Source organism: Ips typographus, linkage group LG4, assembly GCF_016097725.1.
Source record: "Ips typographus isolate SLU linkage group LG4, UJ_Ityp_2.0, whole genome shotgun sequence".
Lineage (NCBI taxonomy): Eukaryota > Metazoa > Arthropoda > Insecta > Coleoptera > Curculionidae > Ips > Ips typographus.
In genome coordinates, this window is record NC_138425.1 from 4,465,423 (window position 1) to 4,492,500 (window position 27,078).

At 31.6% G+C, this 27,078-nt stretch overlaps 4 protein-coding genes across 6 annotated transcripts in view; 2 read left to right on the forward strand and 2 right to left on the reverse strand.

The window, feature by feature from the left end:
• The window catches only part of LOC145728340 (uncharacterized), a 69,484-nt gene extending 57,721 nt beyond the window's left edge, over positions 1–11,763 (reverse strand). Inside the window, exon 1 of the mRNA XM_081978481.1 lies at positions 11,125–11,763. Within this exon, the coding sequence (XP_081834607.1) occupies positions 11,125–11,316 (192 nt within the window). The 5' untranslated portion in view covers positions 11,317–11,763. The remainder of the gene's footprint in view (positions 1–11,124) is intronic.
• The window catches only part of IP3K1 (inositol-trisphosphate 3-kinase-like protein), a 139,088-nt gene continuing 115,080 nt past the window's right edge, over positions 3,071–27,078 (forward strand). Inside the window, exon 1 of the mRNA XM_081978480.1 lies at positions 3,071–3,081. Within this exon, the coding sequence (XP_081834606.1) occupies positions 3,073–3,081 (9 nt within the window). The 5' untranslated portion in view covers positions 3,071–3,072. The remainder of the gene's footprint in view (positions 3,082–27,078) is intronic.
• On the forward strand, positions 15,837–19,095 carry Idh3b (isocitrate dehydrogenase [NAD] subunit beta, mitochondrial). Its single transcript, XM_081977372.1, has 6 exons — positions 15,837–16,010; positions 17,513–17,572; positions 17,666–17,842; positions 17,901–18,311; positions 18,367–18,576; positions 18,632–19,095. The coding sequence occupies exons 1-6, from the start codon at positions 15,969–15,971 to the stop codon at positions 18,872–18,874; spliced, it is 1,143 nt and encodes a 380-aa protein (XP_081833498.1). The 5' UTR covers positions 15,837–15,968; the 3' UTR covers positions 18,875–19,095.
• Positions 19,978–27,008, reverse strand: LOC145727650 (uncharacterized). Of its 3 annotated transcripts, XM_081977370.1 has the most exons (12): positions 26,944–27,008; positions 26,768–26,874; positions 26,187–26,431; positions 25,818–25,973; positions 25,585–25,762; positions 24,663–24,888; positions 24,472–24,610; positions 24,317–24,420; positions 24,112–24,258; positions 23,812–24,060; positions 23,612–23,757; positions 19,978–21,662 (listed from the first exon to the last, which is right to left on the reverse strand). In XM_081977370.1, the coding sequence occupies exons 2-12, from the start codon at positions 26,860–26,862 to the stop codon at positions 20,087–20,089; spliced, it is 3,261 nt and encodes a 1,086-aa protein (XP_081833496.1). In that variant the 5' UTR covers positions 26,863–26,874; positions 26,944–27,008; the 3' UTR covers positions 19,978–20,086. The 3 variants fall into 3 exon arrangements, with proteins under 3 accessions (XP_081833496.1, XP_081833497.1, XP_081833495.1); XM_081977371.1 differs by having other exon boundaries at positions 24,663–24,879; positions 26,768–26,974; XM_081977369.1 differs by having other exon boundaries at positions 26,768–26,974.

Consider the following 27,078-nt stretch of genomic DNA (forward strand, 5'->3'; position numbering starts at 1 on the left):
AATTCTCTACATTAATCTGAAAGAGTTTGAGAGAGTTTTGTGATGATATTATAGGTGTGGTAACTGTCTCATTATTAATACATCCACGCAATAATTCCAAAACAAGATACAAGAAAGAAGTTTTAAGTACGAAATTTGTAAACGTTTAGGTTAAAAAATTAGTTTCTACATTTCTCTAATTTACAGATTATCTAGTGTTTTTTACTTATATGAAAAAATAAACATTCTTTTATTCGACAAAGACGCTTTTTTGCCCAATTAAACACAAAAGTATTAACGACAAAGCAGTAATACAGAGTGCAAACTTTAAGTGTTAAATATATTTTTGACTAATTAAAAATAGGCTCCAAACAGTGCAAGAGCTTGATTTTAGACATATAAGAATGTTCGATTCATATTTAATGTGTCCAGTTATACCATATAGGAAGATGAGAATCTTGAAAATGGTTACTGATACAGATTTGGTAAATGAGAAAAAACTTGCGTAATTATGGCCTTAAACTGACTTTTAGAATACAACAAATTTTTTGGGTTTTGAACTATTTTGGAAAAAAATATTTTTTTATTTTAAGTTTTAATTTTTTGTGATGTTAATATTGGACCTAGATCAAAACTAATGACACTTTCCTACGGCCACTTTTAATTCTCATTAAACTGGCGTTGTGAGGTTTTAATTCCGACATTTCGTCATTGCAAAGTATCATCAATTTCTTAATTTCCTTTTTTTGGATGAAGTAAAAATGTGCAAATTTTAATATCATATTTTGCACTCACTTTTTTATTATTGTCGTCTATACGTTAATAATTTAACATTCACAATAATAATTTAACATTCACAACACAAATAAATATAATCAACTAAATAAGCTTCGTACTGTGGTAAAGAATATTTTTCTGGAAATTGGCTTTTAATTTAATTGTCATCGGTTCAATGTTGCAGCGTTTAAACTTGCAGCAATTTTAATTGCAGGTAGAAAAATAGGCAACTGTAAAGCAGCCTTAAGTAGATTACATAGTACATAACACATATTTAGCATTTTAGAAGTTTGAATTGAAGAAAGTGAATTCTCAAAAAAAGAAAAGTCAAAATTACTTAATTTTCTTAATTTACTTAAATTTGATGGAAAATGTTGCTGCAACAGTTGATTTGTTGCTCCAATTTAGGATACCCTGTATCTAAAACGACTACTGTAGATTTATACTACAGTTAATTTTTTCAAAGATTAAGATTTTGTGTTTTTTGCTGTGGCACAATAAAACGAATCGCGAATCAAATAGAGTAAAATTACTAAATCCTTAAAATATATTTTAATACCAAACCGGCGGCAAAACTAAGTTGAAACATTGTTAGAATTGGCGACACAGTAATCAAAGTGTTTCACCTTCCCCAAATATGTCCAACCATTTTTTTAGTTAATTATGACGTTCTGAAATTAAAATAATTAGAAAACACTCTATTTGGATCTGGTAGCAATCAACTAGAACATGGTGAATTATGATTAAGAGCGTGATCGTATTAAATTTCTAGGAATAGTAGGTATATCATTATAATGGGAATGGGGCATCACCGGGTAACAGTAACCCAACAATAATTATTGTAATTATTGTTCTTGGTAATGTAGATTGGGTCGATTAGACGTTGCAGGTGATCGAATCAATCTGATTAGGATGCATGTTCAACTCGGTAGTCAAGAAGTTCGAACCGATCTAAGGCCCAAGCGTTCATTAGCGCTTAACAGCCGAGTGAGCACGCTGTATCCCGGATGTTGGTGTCTCCATCGAGTGATCTTCAAACCAAGGAAAATTACCATGCATCATGTAGCACGCTTAAGCCATTATTGAGCGAAAGAAGAGCGAATATTGCTCGGCTTAGATTTTAACCGCGATTAGGGTCATTCGGTGTTTCTTGTACAAATTTAGCTACTTTTACGACGCTACGGTCACAGGAACTAGAGTTTTTAAGCCAGCAGCTACAAGGAACACAAATGAGTTTTCTCTGTGATTAGCATTCAATTTAACTTTCAATGCTTTGCTATATGTAAATCCACTTTTTGCTGGGCTTTGCATCTACTAACGAGAGTACCTTTCATTTAACTAATTTGTAAAAAGACGAGTAAGGAAAGTAAGCCAGCAAAAACTAAGCTCCACAAACTAATCAACGGTCTTAGAACTTACTTAAATTCCGATCATAATTGCGATAAATGGGATGTAATTGTTGATATTAATCTCATTCAAAACTGTACGGTTAAAATTAGTTCCACGAAGTGGCCGAGCAAATTTTGCACTGCAATTGCCCATTTTTTTCCTAGGCAAGCTAATTGTTTTATAAATGCCAAACACATTCAGCCGCAATGGAAAAATCAATTATTCGTTCAGAATGCGGAACAACATTAGAAAATGCTAATGTGAAGTGGCTTGCCGTTTGCTTAACTTTTTGTCATATTTCATCTTTTTTTTTCAATAACAAATCACCGTTGTTATTCAATTTGTAATTAAGGCATGCCATTAGCATTCTGCTTATTACTTCAGTTAATCGAAATATCCATAAAGTCATACATTTCTAGGAAAATTAGTATGCAAAATATTACTGCTATTATTGACACCTTGTTGAAATCAATATTTAAATTCTTATTAAATTATTCATCAATCTTGAAAACTGAGAATTACCGTCTTGATTGTGGTCTAAAGTTATCAGTGAAACATTTAAAGGGGAACTACAGGTTTTCTGCTTATTCAGACATTGATGGATGAGAAACAAGCAAATAAATATGTTTTCAAATGGGAGAAAGAAGATATGGGAGAGGTAAATTGACCACCGTTCGATCAGGAAATAATTATGATTATGTATATTACTAGTTCATATCCTATAGTCAATGAACTTTATAATCAACTAAAGCAGATCATGCATTTCATGAAGACTTTTCATTCCTCTCACTTCATTTATGCAACACAACAAAAACATTGCAACTTAATTTATTTATGACATTTTTGTAACATCAGCTTGTTAAGTAAGTAAAAGTACTTTCTTTTTAGAAATGCTGATCCTAAAGGCAACAGAACAAGACAGAAATCATGTCACATGTTGGATAACCAAAATGTTATGTTACGAGCATCTAAATAATGTTTAAACTGATATTTTTATTTTATAGTTTCAGTGTTTGTCATAAAAAGTTTTAATTTAAATAGTGAAAAATTTCAAATTGTTTTACTGTAAAATTACAATTAAACTTAGTTTAAACTATCGCCTTAAGAATATCGACGTTTGCTGAATATAAATCAAACATTCTAAACTTAACAATTCGTGCTCAACATAGGAATATTTTATATAACCATATACAATGAAAGCAATAAAACAAATTAGATCCGCATTTGTCTTAATTATATTCCTTCTTATGTAAATTTCAAAGGTGTTTGCGTGCGTAAAATGTTGAAAAACTTAAATCTAAACTCTTACTCAATCATTTGAAATAATTAATCTAGAAAATGGATTTTAGCAACAAGGCAAGGTTTGGTATCTTTTATTAGAGCAATCGTTTGGAATATAATTTGTTTACACTGAATCAATAAGAGGTATTTTTTTTCTTTTCAAAGTTTTGCATAAATGAATTCAAAATGGTAATAATACATAATTATTTTAGTATTCGTAGATGCTATAAAATTGCTAAGGCCTTTTGTTTTAACACTAGTAAAATAATCTTTACCCACTACCATCATGTTGCAAATGTATTGAATGGCATTTGTAATAGTTATTTACGTATCAAAAGTTGAAAGAAGAAGATTCTGCCCGCAGATTTTGTTTGGACTAGGATGTAGTCCTTCTTTCGGCCCAATTTTACGCACAAATAACTTTACTGCCCGTTGTTCTGAGATACAGGCCGTAAAAATTATTGAAAACAAGTTTAACAAATTTATTGAGTAGGTCGTAGGTAAAGTATAATACACATTGCAAATCAATTACACATTGATAAATATATCTAGCAACTGTCCCATTCGTGCGTAAAACGCATCTTTCAGCACTTGTTATGTAATTGAGTATTAATTGCTACAGAAATAATTTCAAATTGGATTCAGATGTAAATTATGCTTTGTATGTAATTTGCAACGTTTGTGAACAACCATTAACCTTTAATGCAAGTAAAAATGTCCGTGAATCATATTCATGACTAGGCATTCTGAAAAAACGGGAAAACCAAAATTTGTTTAGCATGCTATTACAGATTACATAAGTAAATAGCGCAGACTACAATACAATAATATAAAAAACAATAGTATCTGTTCTAGTACGTACAGAAGACAATCATTTAACTGTTGTTCTTCTGGCTTTAATTGTTAATTAGTTTCATTAATTTGTTGTAATTAGTTAGTGAGAAAGAGAGTGACACGAATGTCATGTTGTATCATTTAGTTTAGTTGATATTTTTCTTGAAGGTTCTGTTATCTGATGTATTATTTGAAGTATTAGAAAAGCCGTGAACGGTGTTCAAACATACATTCTTCAAAGAAAGTTTGATAAAGCTAACAAAGACAAAACAGTTTGGAAATTTGTAATAGACCCATAATTACTAAAAAAATCCCTGTTTATTTAATATTAATAAATATTTTAAATTTTGTCCATATTTTGTGGTATCATACTAGAATAGAGGTCAAAAATCTCAAGCGATATAACTGAAAGAACTGAATTACTCTGAAAGGCATTTATTAAATTTATGGTTTTTTTTAAACACAAGACTGTGCATTTTGATACTAGAGACTAATAGCATAAATTTTCTATTGAAAATCTCTCAATATTTTAGCTGAAAAAAAAAAGAGATGATAACTGAACAAAAATCAAAATACCAGTCAAATTTACACTTTCAAATGTCAATTATAATGAACAAATTAAGAAATGTGTGATTATGTATATTTATTTTGTTGTTGTGTTATTTTTGTTTTTTAAAAATGTTACCTCTTGACAAACAAACCTGACAAGTTCTTGGAATTTGCCAAAAAGTTCTTTCCCACCCTGTAATGGCTTGCGGTAAGTTTTTGATAGGCCACTGTGTATAACAAACTGAAATAATTATATTTTGTAAATTAAAAAAAAAAAGTTTATTTTGACATCCTACTTAACCTAACCATCATAGACTGTTAGGTTAGGTTAGGTTAATTTACTGAGTTATGGCGTTTTCGATAGGCATGTTAAGTGCAAAACCAGTGTATTGCCATACTGTTTCAATGACATTTAATAGAGCAGGATACAGATTCATTAGTTTTGCACTAAACCTGCTAATCGAAAACGCCAAAAAATGGCATAGTATACCCGTTTTTTCGACATCCGAAGAAGTTGGGTTTAAAAATTCCAAAATAGGAAAACAATGATAAGAAGAGAGAAGCAGCATTACAAATCAATTCGATCGACAAAGATGAAAAGAACTTAAGTAAGTGACACGTGTCTTACTGGCAGAACGAATTTCACGTCATTAATCAATTGGTCACCTGACCAATTATTAGAACGTCTGAATGTGAAGTCTTGCGATCAACTGTTCAATTACTTCAGATTCACAAATTGACATGTGTCAAAGAGTTTTTCCATCTTCATCTATTTTGTTGAGTTTTTATAGTTCTCTTTTTCTTATCGTTGATTTCCTATGAATTGCTTCGGCATTTCCATAATTGTATAGATCATTCCAGAATGACGTCATTGACAGTTCAAATGGGCGTCGCCATATTTGTTAAAATAGAGTTGGCAAAAACTGAATTTTATTAAAATGTTTTGCAAGAAGCTTTAGTACTAATCAATTATCCATTAAGCTTAACTGGTTATGTGATAGTCATAGTGATATACGATCGTATTTAAGACAACAAAAGATTTTAGAGTCAATAAAGAAAATAGTGTGAACTGTGAACCATGGCACATATAACCTCCATTTTTCACCCTGATTGAGGTCTCCAGTTCAAAAAGATCGAGAACAGTAATCTAATGATCTTCCTGATAAATAATGACGCTATAAATGTTTGTAAATGTTTATTTTGGTTTTTTTATGACTCATATCGGACAAGGTCACGTGTTCTGGAATATTCTATACAGTGCTTATATTAACACATCATTTCAGACACTATGAAATCTATAACTCAATAGACAAAACTCGACTAATATACGGTGAACCAAAAGTACTAATACTACTAGCTGTGCTACTAGTAAAGGACAAAAAATCATGTTATTAGATCTTTATTGCTTCACCCTTGAATGACAGTGTATAGGTGTTTAATTAGCTTGTAAATGCATTTAAACTCTCATCAAAAATTGTTAATAGACCGAATGATTGATTTAATGACACTCGCAAAAAAGGAACAATTTCTCACGTTGACCTTGTTTAGGCTTCCTCGTATGCTGACCATAATCACGGCCAATAATTCATATTTACAGCCAACAGAACTAAAATGTGTAATAAACGCATCTTAAATCTGTACTAGGACAAGGCGGCATACATCTAAAAGACTGTGGGCGATTCCTCCTCCTTCGAATGACCGCATCGATATATTTTGCCCTAGTAAATTTCAATCTCGTTCCGCACGGTCGACTGATATCCAGGGCCTCGTTAATAACCTCGGTGAATGTGCCGGTATGTTGCTGTTGCTCTTTTCATTTACAATTACGCCCGGTTTTTAAAAGAACTTAAATAAAGGTCAATTTATGGATTTAACAGCAACGCACATACGACCAATTAATAAAAGAGCCGGTAAAAAGGTCTTCAAGAATGGCCATCGTCTTTCTTTATAGGAGACGTGGATCGAATATACCTGTTTGAAAAGTCACACGCTCAGTGAATATGAAGAAAATTGTATTTGATGGTTCCTTAGAAGAGCGGCAATAAGTATTGACGTGATGGAAAGAAATTTCTCTGATAACAGCTAGTTGGACGGGTTATAGCAGAGATCCGTTTTCATAACAAGACTATGCAATTAAACCCGGATTATAAATTGTATAGAGGGAGATGAAAATGAAACTTCTGACGAAAAGAAATAACCTTCGTAAATAACAATACCAGTCGGTGCAGTGTTATAGCAAAAAGTGACCTACTACAGAAGCTCATTCCGCAAAACGTAATTTGCATTAGACGATCAACAATGCAAATAAAAGGAAAATTTATTTCTTATAATATTGGGAATTCTTCGACCAGCGTAAAGAAAAAAAACACAATAAGCAGCCATTATATTGTTATATTCATATTTTTTCATGATTTAAGCTAAATACCTCCTCTCACTTTTTAATAATAAATAATCGTACGGTTCATGAATAAACAAATAGATTAAACGGTGTGTTTTCTATTATCTGGAATTATGATGTGTGAATGATGCATTATTTATCTCGACTTTTCTGCGTGTTGGAAACCGCTCGAGCTGCACAATGACTGTCTCCCTTTGACGTAACCGGAAAATTTCTATTTCCAAGCAAAAACTCAAGGCAATTTTGCCTTCTCTTCTTTTAACCTAAACGGAAATGCAACTCAACAAGTTTTGCTCTAGTCACGTTTGGTATGCACCGAACATGACATAATACCTAATCCTAAATGCATATTTAATAGGAGCTCAACAACCAGTAATTGTAGCCTATAAAACGCATATTAACACCTTTTTCCATCAGATTAGTACCGCACTTTTAATTAAAACGCCTAATTAGTTTGTTATTCTTCGAAGTGCTAGAGGAGTGCTTCATTTTTATGCTCAAGTGTAACATAAAATGTTGCAGATTAGTTGACTTGTTAACGAGTGAGATAGTTTTATAATAATAATTCATCTTAACGAGATTGTTGTTATTGTAACGTTTTTATAATAAGTAACTGATCTTAGTAGTTGAACTATAACATACCCTAATGTTGTTGTTTAATTGAGCGTTACGTCCGAATTAATAGCATTACACACCCAAACGTTTCTTATGTTATATTATAAACACTTGATATTTAATAGAAAAAAAAATTGTATCGTATTTTACAAGGAGCGAAAGTAATAATTTTAGTAGTAGTTATTACAACCACAAACCAGTTACAGGTCACTTTCCCTAACAATATTAAATTTTGTTCAAATTGCTATAAAAACTTATTAAACATTGAAAAAACGACTAGACAAATACTATTGATGTTATATAGGGTTTGTCCATTTAGACTGGTATAAACCACTCCTGAAACCACAAACTGATTTTTCAGTGATTTCCGTAGTTATAAATTTAAAGAATTTAACAAATTATTTATACATAGTGAGCTGATTGTAATAACAGTACTCAAATTACGCAGATATTGTGAGTTAGTAATTTAATAAAGAGCTACTCAATCGTCAAGAAAAATAACTAATTAATCCTTATTTCATAACTACTTTTCATTTGATGTGGTGCAATATCCCAAAACCCAATAATTGCTTTAGGAAAAATAAAACCTAGAAGCTCTTGAGAATGTTCCTGGCTAAATCTAAAATTTTCTTCTCGTCAATAGATTTTTGAGATTTAAAAAAATTAAATTGAGACTTGAAGTCCCTAAAGCCCAAAAAAAAATAACCGAGATGCAGAATTATGAAAATTTTGAACACAATTTGTAGTATACTAGGTTTGTACCCACTTAGAATCGGGGACATTTTTCTGTCTTTTGAACACCCTGTATATATTCAATCGTTGTGCTGATAGCATGACGTGAAAGGGCAGTTTAAAAAAAACATTTTGAGATTTGTACAGTCGCTAAAATTCCAAAAATAATAGAGAAACGCAATTTTCAAAATTTTGATGTACCTTCCAAAAAAAAGTCGTATATCTCAAAAACAATTGAGAATGACTTTCTCTACTCAGTGAACTAGGTTTACACTCACTTAAAATCGGGTAAATGCGGTCCCAACTGGCAGAGCGTTAGTTTCAAATTTAGCTGTTTAAATTTTTGTTTTTTGAACACTTTGTATAGCTTCAATCGTGTTGCGGATAGCACGAGGTAAAAGAGCACAATTTGTGCTTTTTACAGTCGCTAAAATTCCAAAGATGGCTGAGAAAAAATAATTTCAAAACTTTGATACAATTTTCAAAAAAAATTTGAATATCTTGAAAACGGTTAGAGTTTTAGGAAATTTTTCCTGAAACCAGAAACGATCAGAATGACTTTCTCTACCCAGTAGACTAGGTTTACACCCGCTTAGAATCGACTAAACGCTTTTGGTTTTATTTGGAAATATTAATTAGATAGTAATAATAATAATAATAAACAATCTTTATTTCATTACGAAATGGGCTATCGACCGAAATGGTCTTTCTGCCCTTGTTTGTGTACATTTGTTGGTTTAGGCTTACTTTAAGTTGGTATAATATAATAATCTAAAATAAAGTATTGCAAACATTTATCTTAACCTAAAATTACATTTTGTAACATTTATTATTGTCTTTTAGATAGTATTAGTAAGATATTAGGACAATATTTTTTTGAATTTTTCTTAGTTAGCCTTAGAGTTGATTCGAGAACTTTGCTTTTGAATTTAGGTATTTTGTCGTGAAAATTTAGTTATTTTGACAGATACGGTAGTAGATTTGTAGAGTTCAAAATCTCCTTTTACCACTCTGTACAATGTCCAACTCTCCCCTACTATCCAACTGAGGTATTTAAAAATAAGGTACAATTGGACTAAATTGCTAAATTTAACAGTTTCCATTTTAACAGTTCATAACTACTCTATTTTGACAGAATCATCATCATTCATTTACCTTTTATATGTCTATAGCCTCCAATAATGCAGACTAAACAAATTGAAATCTGAATTCGACAATTACGACTTTAATTGTCTTAAAAACCGGTTATTTTGACAGCTACTGCTTTGACAGCATCTGGATTATTTAACTGAGTAAATTAAAACAAAACACCAGTTCTGTCTGTATATTTTTAAGTTGTTAATGTTTGTTTTGTATTTTACTAATTAAGTTTATTAGTTATTCACCTAACATGTGCAGAAAGTGGTACTTTTTATGCACAAGTTGTTTTTTTAGCTCCTTCTACTTTACCGCTTAGAGTAGAAAGATATATTTTTATGTAATAGGTAATTAAAACCCCTATCCTATTTTTTTTAAAGGTATCGAAATTAAGATAGAAAAATATTTATTGAGTAATTTTAAAAATTTAGATGTTACCTGAAAATACAAAAGTATCCTACAAAACTAAACAAGTGTTTTAGTGTCCGGAAGTTCAAAACAAACAAAACCGATAAAATTACTTGCGCTTTGGCTTTGTTAAGCTCAAATTGGTACTTGAATGTCTTAAAACAAAATTTAGAAAGTTCTATTCTATCTATTAAAACAGACAAATAATTCTCATATATTTGCGATAAAATCGACTAACCTCAGTACCTTGTAGCTTGAACTAAATTACTAATAACAAAATGTGTTACTGCATTTTTATCATGATTTAAATAATGAACTGTGCTAGATTAGCTTTAGATTGTTGTTCTTGGAACCAAAATTTTGGTTACATTAATAATAAACCTAATTAGTTAACTAGTTCATTTATTATCTTCATTTCGTTCATTGACAACGTGGTTTACCGATTTAGTAGATAATTGACCAATACTTTATTAGTTAAGATCGTTGCTTCAGATTTTTAAAAATCACGAATTATATAGACTGTACTACAATCAGTGGCATACAAATTATATTAGCAATTAAACTGTAACAATTTTAAGTGTTTCGAATAAAAGAAACTCATGTAATATCTTTCAATTGTCCGAAAAGAAAAAAACCGAGCCACTTTTTCCACTAAATTGAATTAGTTATGAAACAATAAACGCTTTTTACCGCTGAAAAGTAACGACAATTGCGGTTGCTACTATTTACTAAATTGTAACAAAATACGATAAGCGGATCAAACTATTTGCACAAAAATACAGACTCAATGAACAATGCAGTTTCAAAGCGACGTTTTATTGAAAAAATGTTTTTATGAAAGCAGAAAGCTTTTAAAATTTAAATAATTATTATTTTCTATCAAGTTGAAGAACGAGTGAAATGTAAGCCGCGCTATCTCAGAGATATCAACAGTCGAGTAGATCACTAACAGTAGTTATAATAATTTACTGATCTGCAGCATCAATAAATTGACTGTATCATAGTATTAATAATAGATAACTTACATCATCCTCATCCAGAGTACCATAAACATCCAGCTTGTCAATCCTGATGGTGCCTTGGAAAGGATAACAAAGTGAGCCTTGCGCAATGGAGGAGTTACTCCAGACCGAAACCTCTGGATCACCATTAGAGTTTTTGTCCTGGGTACGGATGCATAAGCTAAACTCTTGCGGGATGAGCACACAGGTCTCCATTTTTAACGTTTTTAAATGTCAATAAGTCTATAGTATTATCATTTAATGTTGTGGTTCTATAGTTCAGTGCTACTGTACATAAATAGTGAATAAACTATAAACAAACATAACCAGTTAAAATATCACTTTTTAAAGCTTGTTATTTAGTTGTCAAAGCCAAATCACAGTTCACTAATCTATCTGGTGCTGTCCTTTTAAAAAATATGTCCGAACTCTAGTTTATATCGGTATTACCGAAATTATTAAATTTAATTGACGTTTCACTAGAAATCTACACAAAGTGCTAATTAATAACGCGTTAAAAAAATCCCTAATCAAAACGGACGTGATCGCGATTTTGAAATACTACCCGGCGTTTCCGCGTGTGAATTTTAACCCCGCTAATGTGAACTACCCGTTAGTAGCCATGAGCTTCATATGAATGGCACTGAACCGCTCTAGCATTGACCCTGGCGGTGCTACTGTGGTACCGCGGTACCGCCCCACCACTTTCCACCACGTGGGTAAACTGGTGCACTGCTAACTGACAGGTGTATCCTATAAGGTATCTGGTGCTGCGGTATACCAGCCAATATGAAAAAGTGAACGGATCATATTGGTTGACGTTCTTCAGCTTTGGATTCACGTTTCTTGTATTGTTGTTCGGATTTTATGTATTTACCAGCCATTATGACTCAGACATCAATTAAGGTGTTGTTTGCAATAGCGATTAACACCAAATAATATAAAAAAATTTAGTTTTTGTTTCTTTGTTGCTAATTAAAATATTGCTGGAAACTACGTTTAACGTAAAACAAACTTCTTTGATTAGCTACAGTAATGTGCTATTATAGTGATTTACAGAAATATTTAAACGCAACTCTGAACGATGTTTGCTTTGTTAATTGAGATATTTTCAAGAATCAACGATGCGTTTAATTATCGTATTGTATCTTTTTTTCCTGCATAGTGTAAATTATACCTATAATAATGGTATGGAGAAGACACCTAACTATAATTTTAAAATTAGTGTAATATGCTGATTATTTTAACGTTTTTAAATCAACGATTTACTATTTTGGTTTTGAAAAAATTCCAAAATTTAGATTTTCAAAACTGATTTTTTAAATGTAATATAGATCATTTTTATGAACTTCTCTCTGTATGGTTCTGTGGGTTACAAAAATTGCTTTAATAATGATCTGTAATGGTCCATCCAGCTTGTATTTTTTTTTCTATAAACCAAACTTTTAGTAAACATTGTTTTATTTCTTTCAATCTAAATTTGTGAAAGAAACCACAATGCTGAAGTCTCCTTATAAATAAACCTATCACAACGAGGATTGCCATCATAATTCTAGTTATTTTATATTACTGTTATGTTGTGTTTTAAGTCTTTTTCTTTATCCGTATCACAGCTCAGATTACTCTGGGTCTGTATTTATTAATTTCGGAAAATTGCTCGCAGTAAAGATTACTTCAGTACTTACTTATAACCCATTAATATTTAACAAATTAGAGAAGACCCATACTATCCAATTCTTTATTCGCAAAATCATGTATAGATCTAAAACCACAATCTATGTATGGCGAAAATGAAAGTAACTTGGAATGACGTAACAGTGTAGTAGAGAGGTAAATGTCTATAGATCTTTATTTGTCACATTCAAAACATTTAGATTTACTCTTCTATTACATTGTTAGATAAAAAAGCTAAAATTAGTTAGTTTAACTCAGAACACGTCATTTTAAGATTTTAGTAATTTATAAGATATGTTTTTAATAGTTTATTGCGATAAAAATAACAAAACCAATGATTCTATATGTGCATATGTTGTAGGCATACTTATGGCAATAAGTATGCCTACAACAGTTATGGCAAATAGCAAAACAGTTGAAATTTGTCTATTTTGTCCAGATATTTACCATTTTCCTCTACATGGTATTATCGTTTGACAAATGTCTAATTTAGTTACCATTAGCCCAGCCTTATGTTGGTCAAAAAGTGAAACCAAAATGTTTAGATAATCATGTTTTCTGATAAGACACTCATGATCATTCTGTATATCATAATCATAAGTCCACGATAGAGAGGCAAATATAAGTACAATCTAATATATCTAAACATTTTTGTCAAATAAGCAGTTTAGTTTCAACACTGTCAAACACTGATCTTTCTTTGTTCTTAACTCTCTCTATTTTATTATAGCCAGCAATGTTATGTTGTAAATATAAAAAAGAGTAAGAAACCTAAGTTAAAAGGTTCTAACACTCCTGACAATGATGAATAAGAAAATAACTAGTTAACCAAGTCACTAAGTAATTTTACATACTTTTTTAAATAAGATCAATTACTATATTTTTCGTACTTTTCATTAATTTATTTTTTCCATTAGGTCACAAAAGACAAAATGTTTTTTACAAGTATAAAGACGTCACTGGTTGCTAGTATTATTTAATTACAATTAAATCAATTTTTAAAAAACTCTAGATTTTGTAAGTAAAAATAAAAAACTGGTCAATTACTGGCTAATCTACCCTATACAGAAACGTAGATTTTAAAAGTATCCATTGTGAATCAATGGGCTAACATAGAAACCCTGACTAACTAATTTGACCGTTATTATGAAATATCAATGACTTTTTGAAATTTGAAATGACCAACTGTCGAATGACGTCACATTTGTTTTGACAAATTGACACGTGTCACTTATTCAGTTGTCCATATTTGAGATACACTTCTTACAATAATGACAAAAATGCTATAGAAGCACTGAAAAGCAATAGAATCAAACTTACCTAGATGAAGTAAACAACCTTTTGATTTTAGATATATGAAAAGTATGTTGCCCACTAGAATATTAAGAACAAAGTTAAAAAAAAACTTAAACTAGTGGAAGGTAGAACAAGAATTTTAGATGTACTGTAAGAAAAAGTGTTTAATGCAAACCAGCATAAAAACAAATAAATAAATGAATATAGAAAATAGAAAATATCGAATCATGTATTTGTATATTAATACAAATATTTATGTAACTGTTTAGAACAAGTCCAGTTTTGAGTAACGTATTACTGTTTACCTTTACAAGAGCATCATCAGACGACGTAACCAGGTACCTAATAAATAGAACAAAAAAAGAGAAAAGAGTAAAAAATATTAGTTTATCAGATAGGTTATCTAAGTACTAAATATTTGGAAAGTAGTTACAGCCATCTAAAGTACCATCAGGAACTTATGTTTACAGTCATGATTAATATTATATTGGACATATAATGTATTTGATTTAATGATGGTACAATACTAAAATACGGTGTCAATCCGCACTCTCTGTGCTGTATATGTTCCATGACTAATGTAAACTTAAAGTACCTCAAGGCCGCATTAAAATACAGGCTGCAAGCCATCCAATAAGTACCGTCAGTGGCACTCGAGTACTTCACCCAGGTCGGGCGATTTATACACACCGCCCCCCGACCAATCGGCAGTCCCCGTCAGTCCCATTGGCCGTAGAGCGGGGGGCACTAGGTGGTACTGCGGTACCTTGCAGGTGAGATCGGCAGGTGCGCCTTAACAGGACTACTGCGAGATGTTCGATTTTTGTTTTGTTTGCGCGACTTGCGCGATTACCGAGAATAAAAATTTTAAATAAGCGGTTTGGCTTTGCGGTCGTGGAATTAATTTTTGTAGTTTATTAGTCGCTACGCACCTTTTGCATATTAATGATGCGAGTGGAAAATTTGCAATTAATATTATAGCCTCTGGAACTAATGCCTTAGTGACAGGCTGCTGCGCTCTTGAAATATGTTTGATGATTTTGATGAGTTTTCTATTTATTAGACCATTATAATGGCGGTCAATATCCAATCATTCAGTTCATCAGCCAAGATAATAATTTAAAAGATATAACACACTAACAAACAAAATTTAATTGTAAGCTATATTTTATTTTAAATTGAAACTTTGAAGAGTTGCATTTTTTAACGCAATTATCTTCAATGTAATGTTAGACATATTAGAAAAAAATCAAAGTGATTATGTTTAAAAAGAATCCTAATTTACAAGTAAAATACAAAAGTTATAAGATGATGATTTACACTGAGATTGCTTGAGCTTGATATAGAAATTTAGATATGAAAAAAGGGAGCGTTAAAGTTAAATTATTATATTGAAAAAGTAATTGAAAATCTAACAAAACATAATTTGTAATTTACACATATACTGTTATAAACCGAAAACCATTTTTAATCTAACTTGGAGAAGACGCTAAAAAAATATGAATATATGAAAGGTATTAGTTTTTTTTTCATAATTGGTATATTTGTTTGACTTTTATCTAAAAAGACTAGCAAATAATTACTTAAATCATATAAGTATTAAACTATTGTTGATTCAAAATCCAATATACATCAAAATTAAAACACAGTTGAGCCTATTTTTGAGTTTATCCAATGCCTATCTATTTACCTGTACCTATCTCAATGATTTTTTGACATACGACAGTAGCAATTTTACAGCGCTAGTTTTGGTTGTCATCGTTTGTCACATGAGTGGCGCTGGTGCTGCCGCAGCTGAAGTTTACAGTTTTGGGGTTAACATTTTTTAATTTTTGAAAATTTAACCATATAGTAAACAATAATTAGTTAAATAACAAATCAAATATTAACTATAAACCATGGCTCTTGTAACGAGACAGCTGCCGAGGATTTTCTTTCAGGTGAGGCTTATTTATGAGTAACTTAACGTTTTAGGTTAGGAGTAGTGATGATATAACAGGGGATTTTAAACTCTTTTTTGCATTTTTATAATACTTATTAGGATTTTATGAGGTTTTTTAATAAACTCTCGTTTATTACATACCAATGTAGTCAATGTGCAGGCAGATTTTATATTAACTAACCTGCACTGTTTGAAAAGGATCTGTTCTTTTTTTCAAGGCTTTTGTCCCTTATAGTTTTTACAAATACGACTATTATTATGTATAAAATGAAATTCAATAGACCACTTTAAGAATAAAATCAATTTATGAAACCATTTACAATTCATGATTTACAGGATGTCCAGGAAGGTTTTTGTAGCAGCACTTTTGCCATGTCTTTTATGTTCAAAACTTAAGATTAGTTTCCTATTTACATATTAATTATTGGTTTATTATGTTACACTGGTTTATTAAGTCAATTAAGGTATCAAACAGTTTGGACACTTTAAGACAGGACAGTATACTAATACTTGTATTTATAAGATTTACTCAAACAATTGGAGTGTTTCAAAGACTTTGTGAGAAGAAGAAAATATTTAAAAAGCCTAAAACCTCAGCACTTTATATTTCATTAATAAACTTATTTTTGGATTTAGAAGACTTTGGTTAAAGTCCTGCTACAACACCCCTAGACACAGTAAACATTTCTTTCTCAATCTAGAAATAAGAACACATATATTTTGGATTTATTATTTTTATTGACACCATTATAGTACCAATGATAAAAATAATAAAATATTTGATATACAGTAATATCTCAAGTAGGTATAGTCTATTCAGCGATTTCTAACTGTTGAATCACAATGACAGCAATAAATGTATGCTGGTGATTAAATGTGATATAGATTGATTGTCAAAATTATTAGTAGCATAAAGAGCCTTTCAAAATAGTCCTAGAGGCATCTGGCAATTTAAAACCATTCTAGGAAGGTTGAAGAAGACCCTTGCAGAAGACTGTGACCCTTTTTAAAAGGTTTCCAATAGCATTTAGTAGAGGTCTTTCAAACTGATTGTAGAGACCTCTGGCAATTTAAAACAGTTATTTAAACGTTTGAGACACTTGTAGAGGGCTCTAGCACTTCTTAGAAGGTTCTCAGTAGCATTTAAAGGTCTCTGGCATTATTAAAAATGGTTCTAGAGGTCACTGGCACATTTTAAAAGGTTTTAAATAGCATTTAGAGGTCTGTGAAACTTTTAAAACTTTTTAAACTTTTAATTAGCTGATAAAAACATCAAAATAACCTGACTGGTACTATAATGTCATAAAACACATGTTCTTATCCGATCTTTGTCTAAAGAGATAAAAGATGGTATGCAACAGTGGGAAGTAACTGAACAGAGTATTCTTTCACATTGATTTCAAAAGCTAGTTATAGTTCAAGACATTTGTTATGTAATGTAATAAACACATCAATGTGCTTTGTAATATAAATTTGAAAAAGGTATCTATTTCCTTTCAGGCCACTCAAACTGCAACCAGTAGAAACTTTCATAACTCAGTAAATAACAACAATGCTGCAGTAAGTACAATTGCTTGGAATCAGCCTTAACAAAAGCATTTTCTAATTTCTTCAATGTTGCAATTTTAATTATTCTAAAAAATTAATTAAAAGGCTCTAGCTGACAGACCTGGCACTCGCGTAACTGCCACCCTTATTCCTGGGGATGGTGTTGGTCCTGAATTAGTTTATTCAGTTCAAGAAGTTTTCAAAGCTGCTGGTGTTCCAGTAGATTTTGAATCCTACTTTTTCTCAGAAGTTAACCCCACATTAAGTGCGCCCCTTGAAGAAGTAAGTAATTTTAAAGCTAGAGTTCTAACTAAATTTTGACTGTCTTTGAAACTCTAAGGTTGCCAAGTCTATTAGCAAAAACCGTGTGGCCCTTAAAGGAATTTTAGCCACTCCAGACTATTCTCACACTGGGGAACTTCAAACCCTTAACATGAAACTGCGTAATGAGCTTGACTTGTACGCTAACGTGGTACATGTCAAGTCATTGCCAGGAATTAAATGCCGACACAGTAATATTGACTGTGTGATTATTAGAGAGCAAACTGAAGGAGAATACTCAGCTTTGGAACATGAAAGTGTTAAAGGAGTGGTAGAGTGTTTGAAAATTGTTACAGCCAAAAAATCTCAGAGAATTGCTAAGTTTGCTTTCGATTATGCTGTTAAAAATAACAGAAAGAAGGTCACTGCTGTTCATAAAGCTAACATTATGAAACTGGGTGATGGTTTGTTTTTGAGGAGCTGTGAAGAGGTTGGTTAAAGTTAAAATTGCCAAAAATTGACTTCTAGCTTGTCATTGGTTTTAGATGGCTAAACTGTACCCCAAAATTGAGTTTGAAAAAATGATCGTCGATAACTGCACTATGCAAATGGTTTCAAGGCCTCAACAATTCGACGTTATGGTAACACCAAACTTGTACGGCAACATTGTAGACAATTTAGCATCTGGATTAGTTGGAGGTGCCGGAGTTGTGTCTGGTTCTTCTTATTCAGCCGAATGCGTTGTTTTTGAACCCGTAAATCTCACTAATAACCAAACGAAGCAAACAGTTTCAATGACTTTTATTGTAGGGCGCGAGACACACATTTTCCGAAGCTGTAGGTAAAAACGTAGCAAATCCTACCGCCATGTTGCTATGTGCTTCCAAGTTGTTGAGACACGTCAACTTGAATTACTACAGCGATATGGTGAGGAATGCAGTTGAAAAAGTCCTACAGGACGGAAAAGTGCGCACTAAAGATATAGGAGGACAAAACAGCACTCAAGAATTTACCTATGCAGTTATAAGTAACTTGCAATTACCTAAAGCTTAATCAAATGTATTTAAATGTACAGATTTTATTTATTTATTATTTACAGAGATTCAATCTAATAATTACGTTTTGTTTATTTTAATAAGTGATCACCTTTTGAGCATAAATTTACAGGTCTTAAATAAGAGTATTTACATGGCGCTCCTTAGATAATTAGGTAAATTTTGTGATGTTTCTGATGTTTGGATGCATGTGTTAAATTAAACGTTTTACTCGTTTCACTTGTGTATTTCATATGGTTTTTATTTATTTATTTAATCATAAACCCTACCAAAAACACATCTACAATTAAGGGTAGGTTGGTTAAATATGCAAAGTAACAAGAAAGTGTACAACATTTGTTGATTCAGATTTTTAAATCTACAGGGTTATTCACGTTATTCGACACGGAAAATTGACGTTTTTCTGAACCCATTCTTAGAACTATACTTGTTTAACATGACAAAACACAAAAACCAAGAAAGAACGTTTTTTGATATGCGAAAATTACAATTGGAAACTTTCCAATTTGGTTTTTATGCAATTATAAGATTAAGCAGAATCTAAAAAATGTGAATCCCAAGTATTTTTACTCTAAAATTAAAAATAACTTGTTAAACATTTAAAGTTCCGCTCGCCATGTACCTTGACGTCATATAGTACTTTTTAGCAGGTAGCAGGGTCTGCCGGATCATACTATGACGTCAGGACCACTAGCCGGACCATTTTTTATTCGTTAATTGCAGTGGTTTGGTCCAAAAAAATGTTTTTTTAGTGGTGTAGGTTTTAATCGTAATATACTGAAGATTCATAGTAGTATTTTGAAAGAAAAGTTTTTGTTTTTTATCAAGTTCCCTATTGTTTTAGGTATTGCAAATTTCACATAAAATGCTAAATATCTCTTTTGGTTTGGTTGACTTTCATAAAACCTGGATGATTATATTGAGTTTTGCATAACTTTCAATTATTCAATATTTCAAATGATTATAATGTTTTTATTGGGTTTCGCTCCTTTGTGAATGCAAATATGAATATGAACTAATAAATAAACTTCATGAAACTAACTGGATAAACTCTAAAAAAGTTATTTTGGTTTTTGTTGGGTTTTGAAAAACGCTCCTTAATTGTTTTATTTTTTAAGTAAAAAAAATAGGTTTATTCGATACAATTACAAAACAAATTAACAGCAATTTAAATATTAATTCTAAAAATATGCAACTACAAAATACAAAATTAAGGCATGTCATCCAAGTTCCAATCTATATCAGTGTTAAAAAAGGGTTCCTTTATTTTTGCTGTAACTTTTTCAGGAGACTTAACTGTTACTATTTTACAACTTTGTTCATCATCCTTATCAGTATTGGAATTGGTATTCTTTGGTTCAAAAGCAAACTTTGCGAACACATTTTCAAATCTGTTATTGCTAGTAGAAGTTCTTGGTGAAAACTCCATTTCTCTGTTAATAGACTTTGATGAGCCAATATGTGGACTTTTTTCAGATACTTCATCTCCTTCATTTGGAATGTCACTACGGAAATCCAGTATTTTTTCTTGTGGTTTGGAAGGATTGAACATTTGTGCCTCAGTTTTGTCTATTTTGGTAGCCTTACTTTTAGGTAGAAATTTAAATTTATGAACTATTTGCTCAGTTTGTAAGCTACTTTGAAACGGTCTCTGCTTTTCTTGACTACAATCTGAAAATTTGTTGTCATTTTGGTATAAATTACTCCCAACATCTTCGGTTAAGTTTCTTTTGTTTAAATGGTTTTGTGAATAAGTTTCTGGTTGCTTATTGGTTGTAGTCTTAGAAGGTTTAAAAATAAATCTTTTACGCTCTTTTTCGGTCTCCGACTTTGAATAACTGTCTTTCTTGTACTGACCTGGCTGAGTTAACGGTATTTCCGTCAAATCTGGCCCTTCTAAGTCCCAATCGATTTCCATATCAATTTTGTGGAAGTCGTCGTTTACACTTGGAATACAATTTAGCAAATTAATATCTTGTGCTGTATCCTCAGCTTTTAATAATTTTTGATTTTTTGTTTTATCTTTAAATTGTTGTTTTAAGGGGCTTTCTAGACATTTTCCTTTAGAATTATTTTCATTGTTACCGCGGTTTTTGTCGACGTCTGATGTCTGACTAAGAAATTCCACGTCTAAATCAAAATCCCACACATTGCGACTTCGTACCATTTCCGATAAACTCATATTGCTGTTTGAAGATTGATTTTTCAGGCACGGTCCAGTTTTCACACTAGTTTGTGGTGATCTGCTTTTTAAAGGTTCATTTATTTTCCCCATAAACAAGCTTTGGGGTGCATTTTTAAAGGAGTTGTCTTGACTTTGATTAAAGCTAGAGAAGTGACTAAAATTTCCACTATCCTTACTCACATTCGGTGCGTTTTTTGGAACCTCTACCACTCGATTTACCTGCGTACTTGCCTGGATTGGTGGGTCTTGACTAAGTGAAACTTCATCCTGACTTAAATGTGACTTTCCACGTTTTTTCGTAGAAAAAAGCAATCTAGGACGTTTCACTGTTTGTGACAATTCACTGGAGTTTTGTGTTGTGGTAGTGCCTTTTTCTTCCAGTACAGGGTGGTTTTGAGCAAGATTAAGCTTTTCTAACACTATTTCAAGCAACTGAGAATACAGCTGATCAGGGTTTTCTTCAAACGCGTTGTTGTCAAGTTTTAGGTTGAGGATTGACGCTTCGTACTCCATGGCGTTATCTGCTAAAGCTACCGCAAAAATAGCATCAAGAGCCTGGACTTCGTCGTGGAACATTAGTTTGGCATGACCTTGAGACAACCTAAAAACCAAACTCATAATTGTCAATTTACGAGCCCGAACAATTGAATATTGGCACAAAATAAATAATTATAATCTCAATTTAGGTTTTATTTTAATTAAGGACTAAAAGAAAAAGTGTAAAGTATTAAATGAACACAAAAACAGTTAACATTACATTATAACGTATACAAAATAAGAACACTCTAAAAGCTTCCAAATAATCTTTAACTAGTCTAGAAGCTCTCAAAAAATGTCAAGGCAGTCTAAAAGCTCCTGTATGCTTCTAAAGCAGTTTCAAAAGTTCAAATTCACATGTCTTAAAAGCAGTTCAGAATCTTCAATGCTCCTAAAGTAGTCTAAAAAGATTTCAAAACACTACAGAAACTCCAAAATGCTTCTCAAGCAGTGTAAAGCCTTTCAAAATAGTCTAAAAGCTCTCAAAAGCATTTAGAACAGTCGAAAAGACTCCAAATATTCTTCAACTAGTCTAGAAGCTCTTAAAAAAATTCAAGGCAGTCTAAAGGCTTCCGTATCCTTCTAGACCAGTTTAAAAGCTTCCAAAAGTTCAAATTCCCATGTCTTAAAAGCAGTCCAGAACCTTCAATGCTCCTAAAGTAGTCTAAAAAGATTTCAAAACACTACAGAAACTCCTACAGTCTAGTAGCTTTCAAAATAATTGAGAACCGTCTAAAAGATTCCAAACGCTTTTCAACTAGTCTAGAAGCTCCCAGAAGATATTAAAGCACTTTAGAAGCTTCCAAAAAATTTTGTGAACCGTGTATGAGATTCCAAATGCCTCTAAAGAATTCCAGAACCTTCAATATGCTGTTTAAACAGCAAAAACCTTCCAAATGCTCTCAAGTAGATCAAAATACTTTTGAAAGGTTTCAAAACCGTCTAAAATCTTCCGTATGCTTCTAAAGCAATTTGATTTAAAAGCAATCAAAATTTGAAGGGTTTTTACAGATTTTTATGCTTTTTTGAAGAAAATAATTTTGCTTTTTTTTACGACTTTAGTGCTTTTTAATCCGGACTCTAGTTATAACAAAAAAACGAATTTTTAAACTGAACTTTGAGAGACTGTATCTTTTTTAGAAAGATATTTCAAGTTATTAGTAAAAAATGAGAATTGCATGGCTCAACATCATTTTGAATATTGTCTAAACTGCTATTTCATAAATAAATTGAAAAGTGCTGTTTCATCTCATAAAGTCATAATTATTAATTTCATTTAGTATAACACTGTTTCTTCAATTCTAAATTGTCACAACATGACGGTTTAGTTAGTTAAGCTTCTCTTAAACTCAAATTAATAATCATAGCAAACCAACCTAAAATTTGTCAAAGCTTAGAATGTTTTCTGTATAATTGAATTGGGAAGAAATTGGTTTAAAATAGCGCACAGTGTGCAAAAAGTCCCGTACCACCTTAATATTTCGGAAACCACGCTTCCAATAAAAGAAAGTCCTAGTATAAAAGATACTAGAGAAGACTACCTAGAGAATCTATGTTTTAAAATTTATTGGAATGATACATAAGGTGCTCTACAAATTCTGCTTTTTACTTAATTGCTTCAAATTTACAGCAAAACAACAATCCAAAAAATAAAACTTTTATATTATCCTGTATAATTCCAATAAATTTAACAGCTTTTATAAAGGGAAATTTTTTATTGACGGAGTTCAGTTTCCGAAATATGAGAGTGGACCGAAACTTTTTGCAGACACTGTATATAGACTGAAATGACCGTATTTTAAAAAACCTTTCCAGAAAATCGAAATATTGGATTTAAAATATGGAGAGGTAAAAGTGGTTAACAAAATGTGTTTTTTATTTTCAATTATTTTTCGAAATAAACTCAAATATCTCACTGCAAACCAACCATTCGAATTTTTTAACTTTCTAAAGCCCATAAGTGTTATAATATGTATATTTTTCCAGGCTTGTATTAGTAAATTGTTCAATTACCTGATCAGACTCTCCAGTAATCGTACAGTCGTTCTAGACTTACTACGACTACCAAATTTTCTTTGAAGCTGATAGTAGGTGCTCAATATAGTTTCTGCTTCGGATGTTAATTTGGGTGACCGCTTCCTTATTATTGTATAGTAAGCCTAAAAACATGAGCTAGGGCAGGATCGGCAGTGCCAACATAAACTTAAATTTACTTGTAACTTTTTTAAATTCCATGAATCTTGTTGTGTCATTTGGCTGCTATTGAATAAATAGTCAGCTAATGCGCGATCTTTCTCTTCGTCCACCACATCGCGCAAAAACAAAATTAAGTCGAATCTGCTTAGTAGCGGACTAGACATGGCAACGTTGACGCATAGAGATTTTGAGGGGTCGAGGTTACTTTTTGGATTGCATGCAGCCAGAATTGAGCAGCGAGTTTTTAATTTACACACCATACCAGCCTAAAAACTGTCAATTTTCTGTACGAATTAAACTAATATCCACTTGTATACCTTAGCAACACTTATTGTTTGCTGTTCCATAGCTTCATGAATGCTAGTTCTATCATGTTCCTTCATAGAATTAAATTCATCTATACAACAAATACCTCCATCAGCCATTACTAGTGCTCCAGCTTCTAACTGCCACTCTCCACTATCCTGCATGAACAACCTATTTTTAAATCTTACAAATCAACTACAATGGTAACAAACTGACTATTACTGCGCTGACGGTAAGTCCTGCAGCAGTAGACCCAATTCCGGTCGTAAGTACGGATCTAGGAATGATCTTTGAGGCAAATCTTAGTATTTGAGATTTTCCTTTGTAACCAAGTAATTTAGTAAAAGTAACCAGTTTTAATATAAACCCACCTGTTCCTGGATCTCCTACCAAAAGCAAATGAGACTCAGCTCTACTGTCAACACCTGACAAAGCCTCATTTCTCTCCAACTGACTACCTCCTGCCAAAACAATTGCAACAGCCAGTTTAACCAAATGTAGCCCATATAACTACACAATTACTAAACTGATTAATGTATAATTTGTTTTTAAATCAACTTACATCAGGAGCAATAGAGTTCAGTATAATATTTCTAGCATACAGTGGGGCATTAACATATCTCCGCCAAAAATCCTCAAAAAATTGAACTAACTCATCAGATACAGTGATTGCTAGTCCACTACTGTTGTTAACTTGAACGTGGTTTGCCTTTAAAACTACGTCTACCACTATTTTAACGCCAGGATCAAATTCTGGCCAGCGACGGGTTACAATACCACTGCAAACTCTAATAATAAGATGTTTTGTTTTCATAGGTTGTGTTGAAAAACAAATCTTCTGAATTATTGGTTAAAATGATATCATTAATGTTTTTATGTCTTGTGAAAGCATAAAAAAAAACAATGAAAAGTAATGGTTTTGATGTCATGTTGAAGTAATTCAAGCATAATTCTCTCAAAAAATGTCTAATAGTGTCCCATAAATTTACTTTAACCAACCCAAAAATATTATTTCTGAAAATCTGAGGACAATCTGGTCTCATAAAGTTTTCCAGTTTTCATGAACAAGAAAGTTACTACCTAAAAATAGGGTAAAAGAAAATGTCATGACATTGTTTATTTTACATGTTGAAATATGTTGTGAACTTCAAAGATATTTGGTACATTATTATTGACCTTTTCACTGTATGTTGGGAGTAATGTAATATTTAACTGTCTTTTAAAGTCATCCAAAACATATAAATTCTACCAGAATTCAAGAAGCTATAATTAAATAGACAGTTATGGGACAGGAAAGATCCTAACACACAACACACTTACCTGAATACACCCCACATTACATTATAAAAAAAGTATTTCTACTGCAGATTTGTCAAATAGATATCTTGAGAAATAATAATAATAAACAACAAGGAAATTGCATCCATTCAACTCTACATCTCTTAAGTTTTTTAGTTTGATCTTTTGCTAATAATAATACATACGTAATTGTGACATTTTCACCAGGTTTACACACATTTACTAAATCATCTTCCAAAGTAACCAGCATATGATTTGGAACTGTACCCACACCTATCTGAGATAAATCCTCTTGAATTTTAATTTCCTGATAGTCTTTACAATTATTAGGGTTAAGTTCCCCAAAGGAAACCAAATTCTTACCTAGAAAGTTGCAGACTACTCATATGAAGTGGTCAAAGTAGTCAAATTAACTTACTAGAGCAACCCTCTGGGTTTGGGCATTTTGATGGCTTCTTGATAATATTCTTTTTATCATAAATAGCTTCAACTGTTATAGGGTATTTACATTTAATACAAATATATTGTCTTTGATATTCCAACAGTTTACAGGCTGATATCCTGATTACTGTCCCTAAATATATAATATTGTCACCTCTTTTGATTCTAAATTAAAGTTATTGTAGTAGTAAATCAATTTAAATTAAAATTTCTGTTTGACTCATACTTTACTCTGTGTAGTCATAAAAAAATATAACTTTTACTGCAAATTATTGTATCAATAAATCATTTTTAACTTAGTTACAAAGTACCAAAACAATAATCAAAACATAGAAATGAAACTTACCTGAAACTTGCAAAAACTTGTTTGCATCTTCATTCCCAGGAAACAGAGTCCTGCAAACATGTGGCCATGGTGGCAAATTAAAAATTCTACAGTTGGTTTTGCTTTTAATGCAACCATGATCTAAAGTTTTTTGAATGTGCACTTGCACATCTATAACAGACTTGTTCCAGTCTCTCAGTGACTCTTCTGGATTTGTGAGAAGGGCATTACCCAGATCAGTGTCTGAATCAAATAGATCTAAAAAACTATACAGGAACAAGTAAAAATACTGCATATTACAGGTTTCAACACTTTTTTAACAGGTTGCCTGCCAAGCTCAAGAAAAATCCTCTCTCATGCAAATGTATACACAACAATAATTCTATGATGCAACTAATTTTTTTTTCTTTATCACTATTTTAAAAATTTGTTTGCCACAGAAATACACTTACAATAGGAAAATCCTTTAAGGTGTTTTTGAAGCAAAACACAAAGCTTTCCACTATGAGCACTTGGCAGTCAACCTATTATAATGTTAGTATAGTTTTTTACAACTAATGCTTAAGAAGACTAATAAACTAAACTACTAAAAAAGAACTTACTTTATATTAACTGAAAAGCACTTTCCTTCTTCAGGATCTTCTAGAATTCTTTCAATTTCAGCCTTATGCATTAACATAAGGAAATTTTCGCACATTTTTAAACCGCACTGTTTTTAATAAGAGGAATTTGTATTTGGATTATTCTTTAAATTAAAAAATTCAACGTTTATACTTACAAATTAAATTCAAATTGATTTCTATTTTCCAGTTTGTTTTGAAAATTTATTGGTTATGGTAACCTATCATATCTTCTTCTTCTTTTTGAACGTGGCGTTTGAACTACTCCGTCTCTGATTAAATTCCTATTTAGC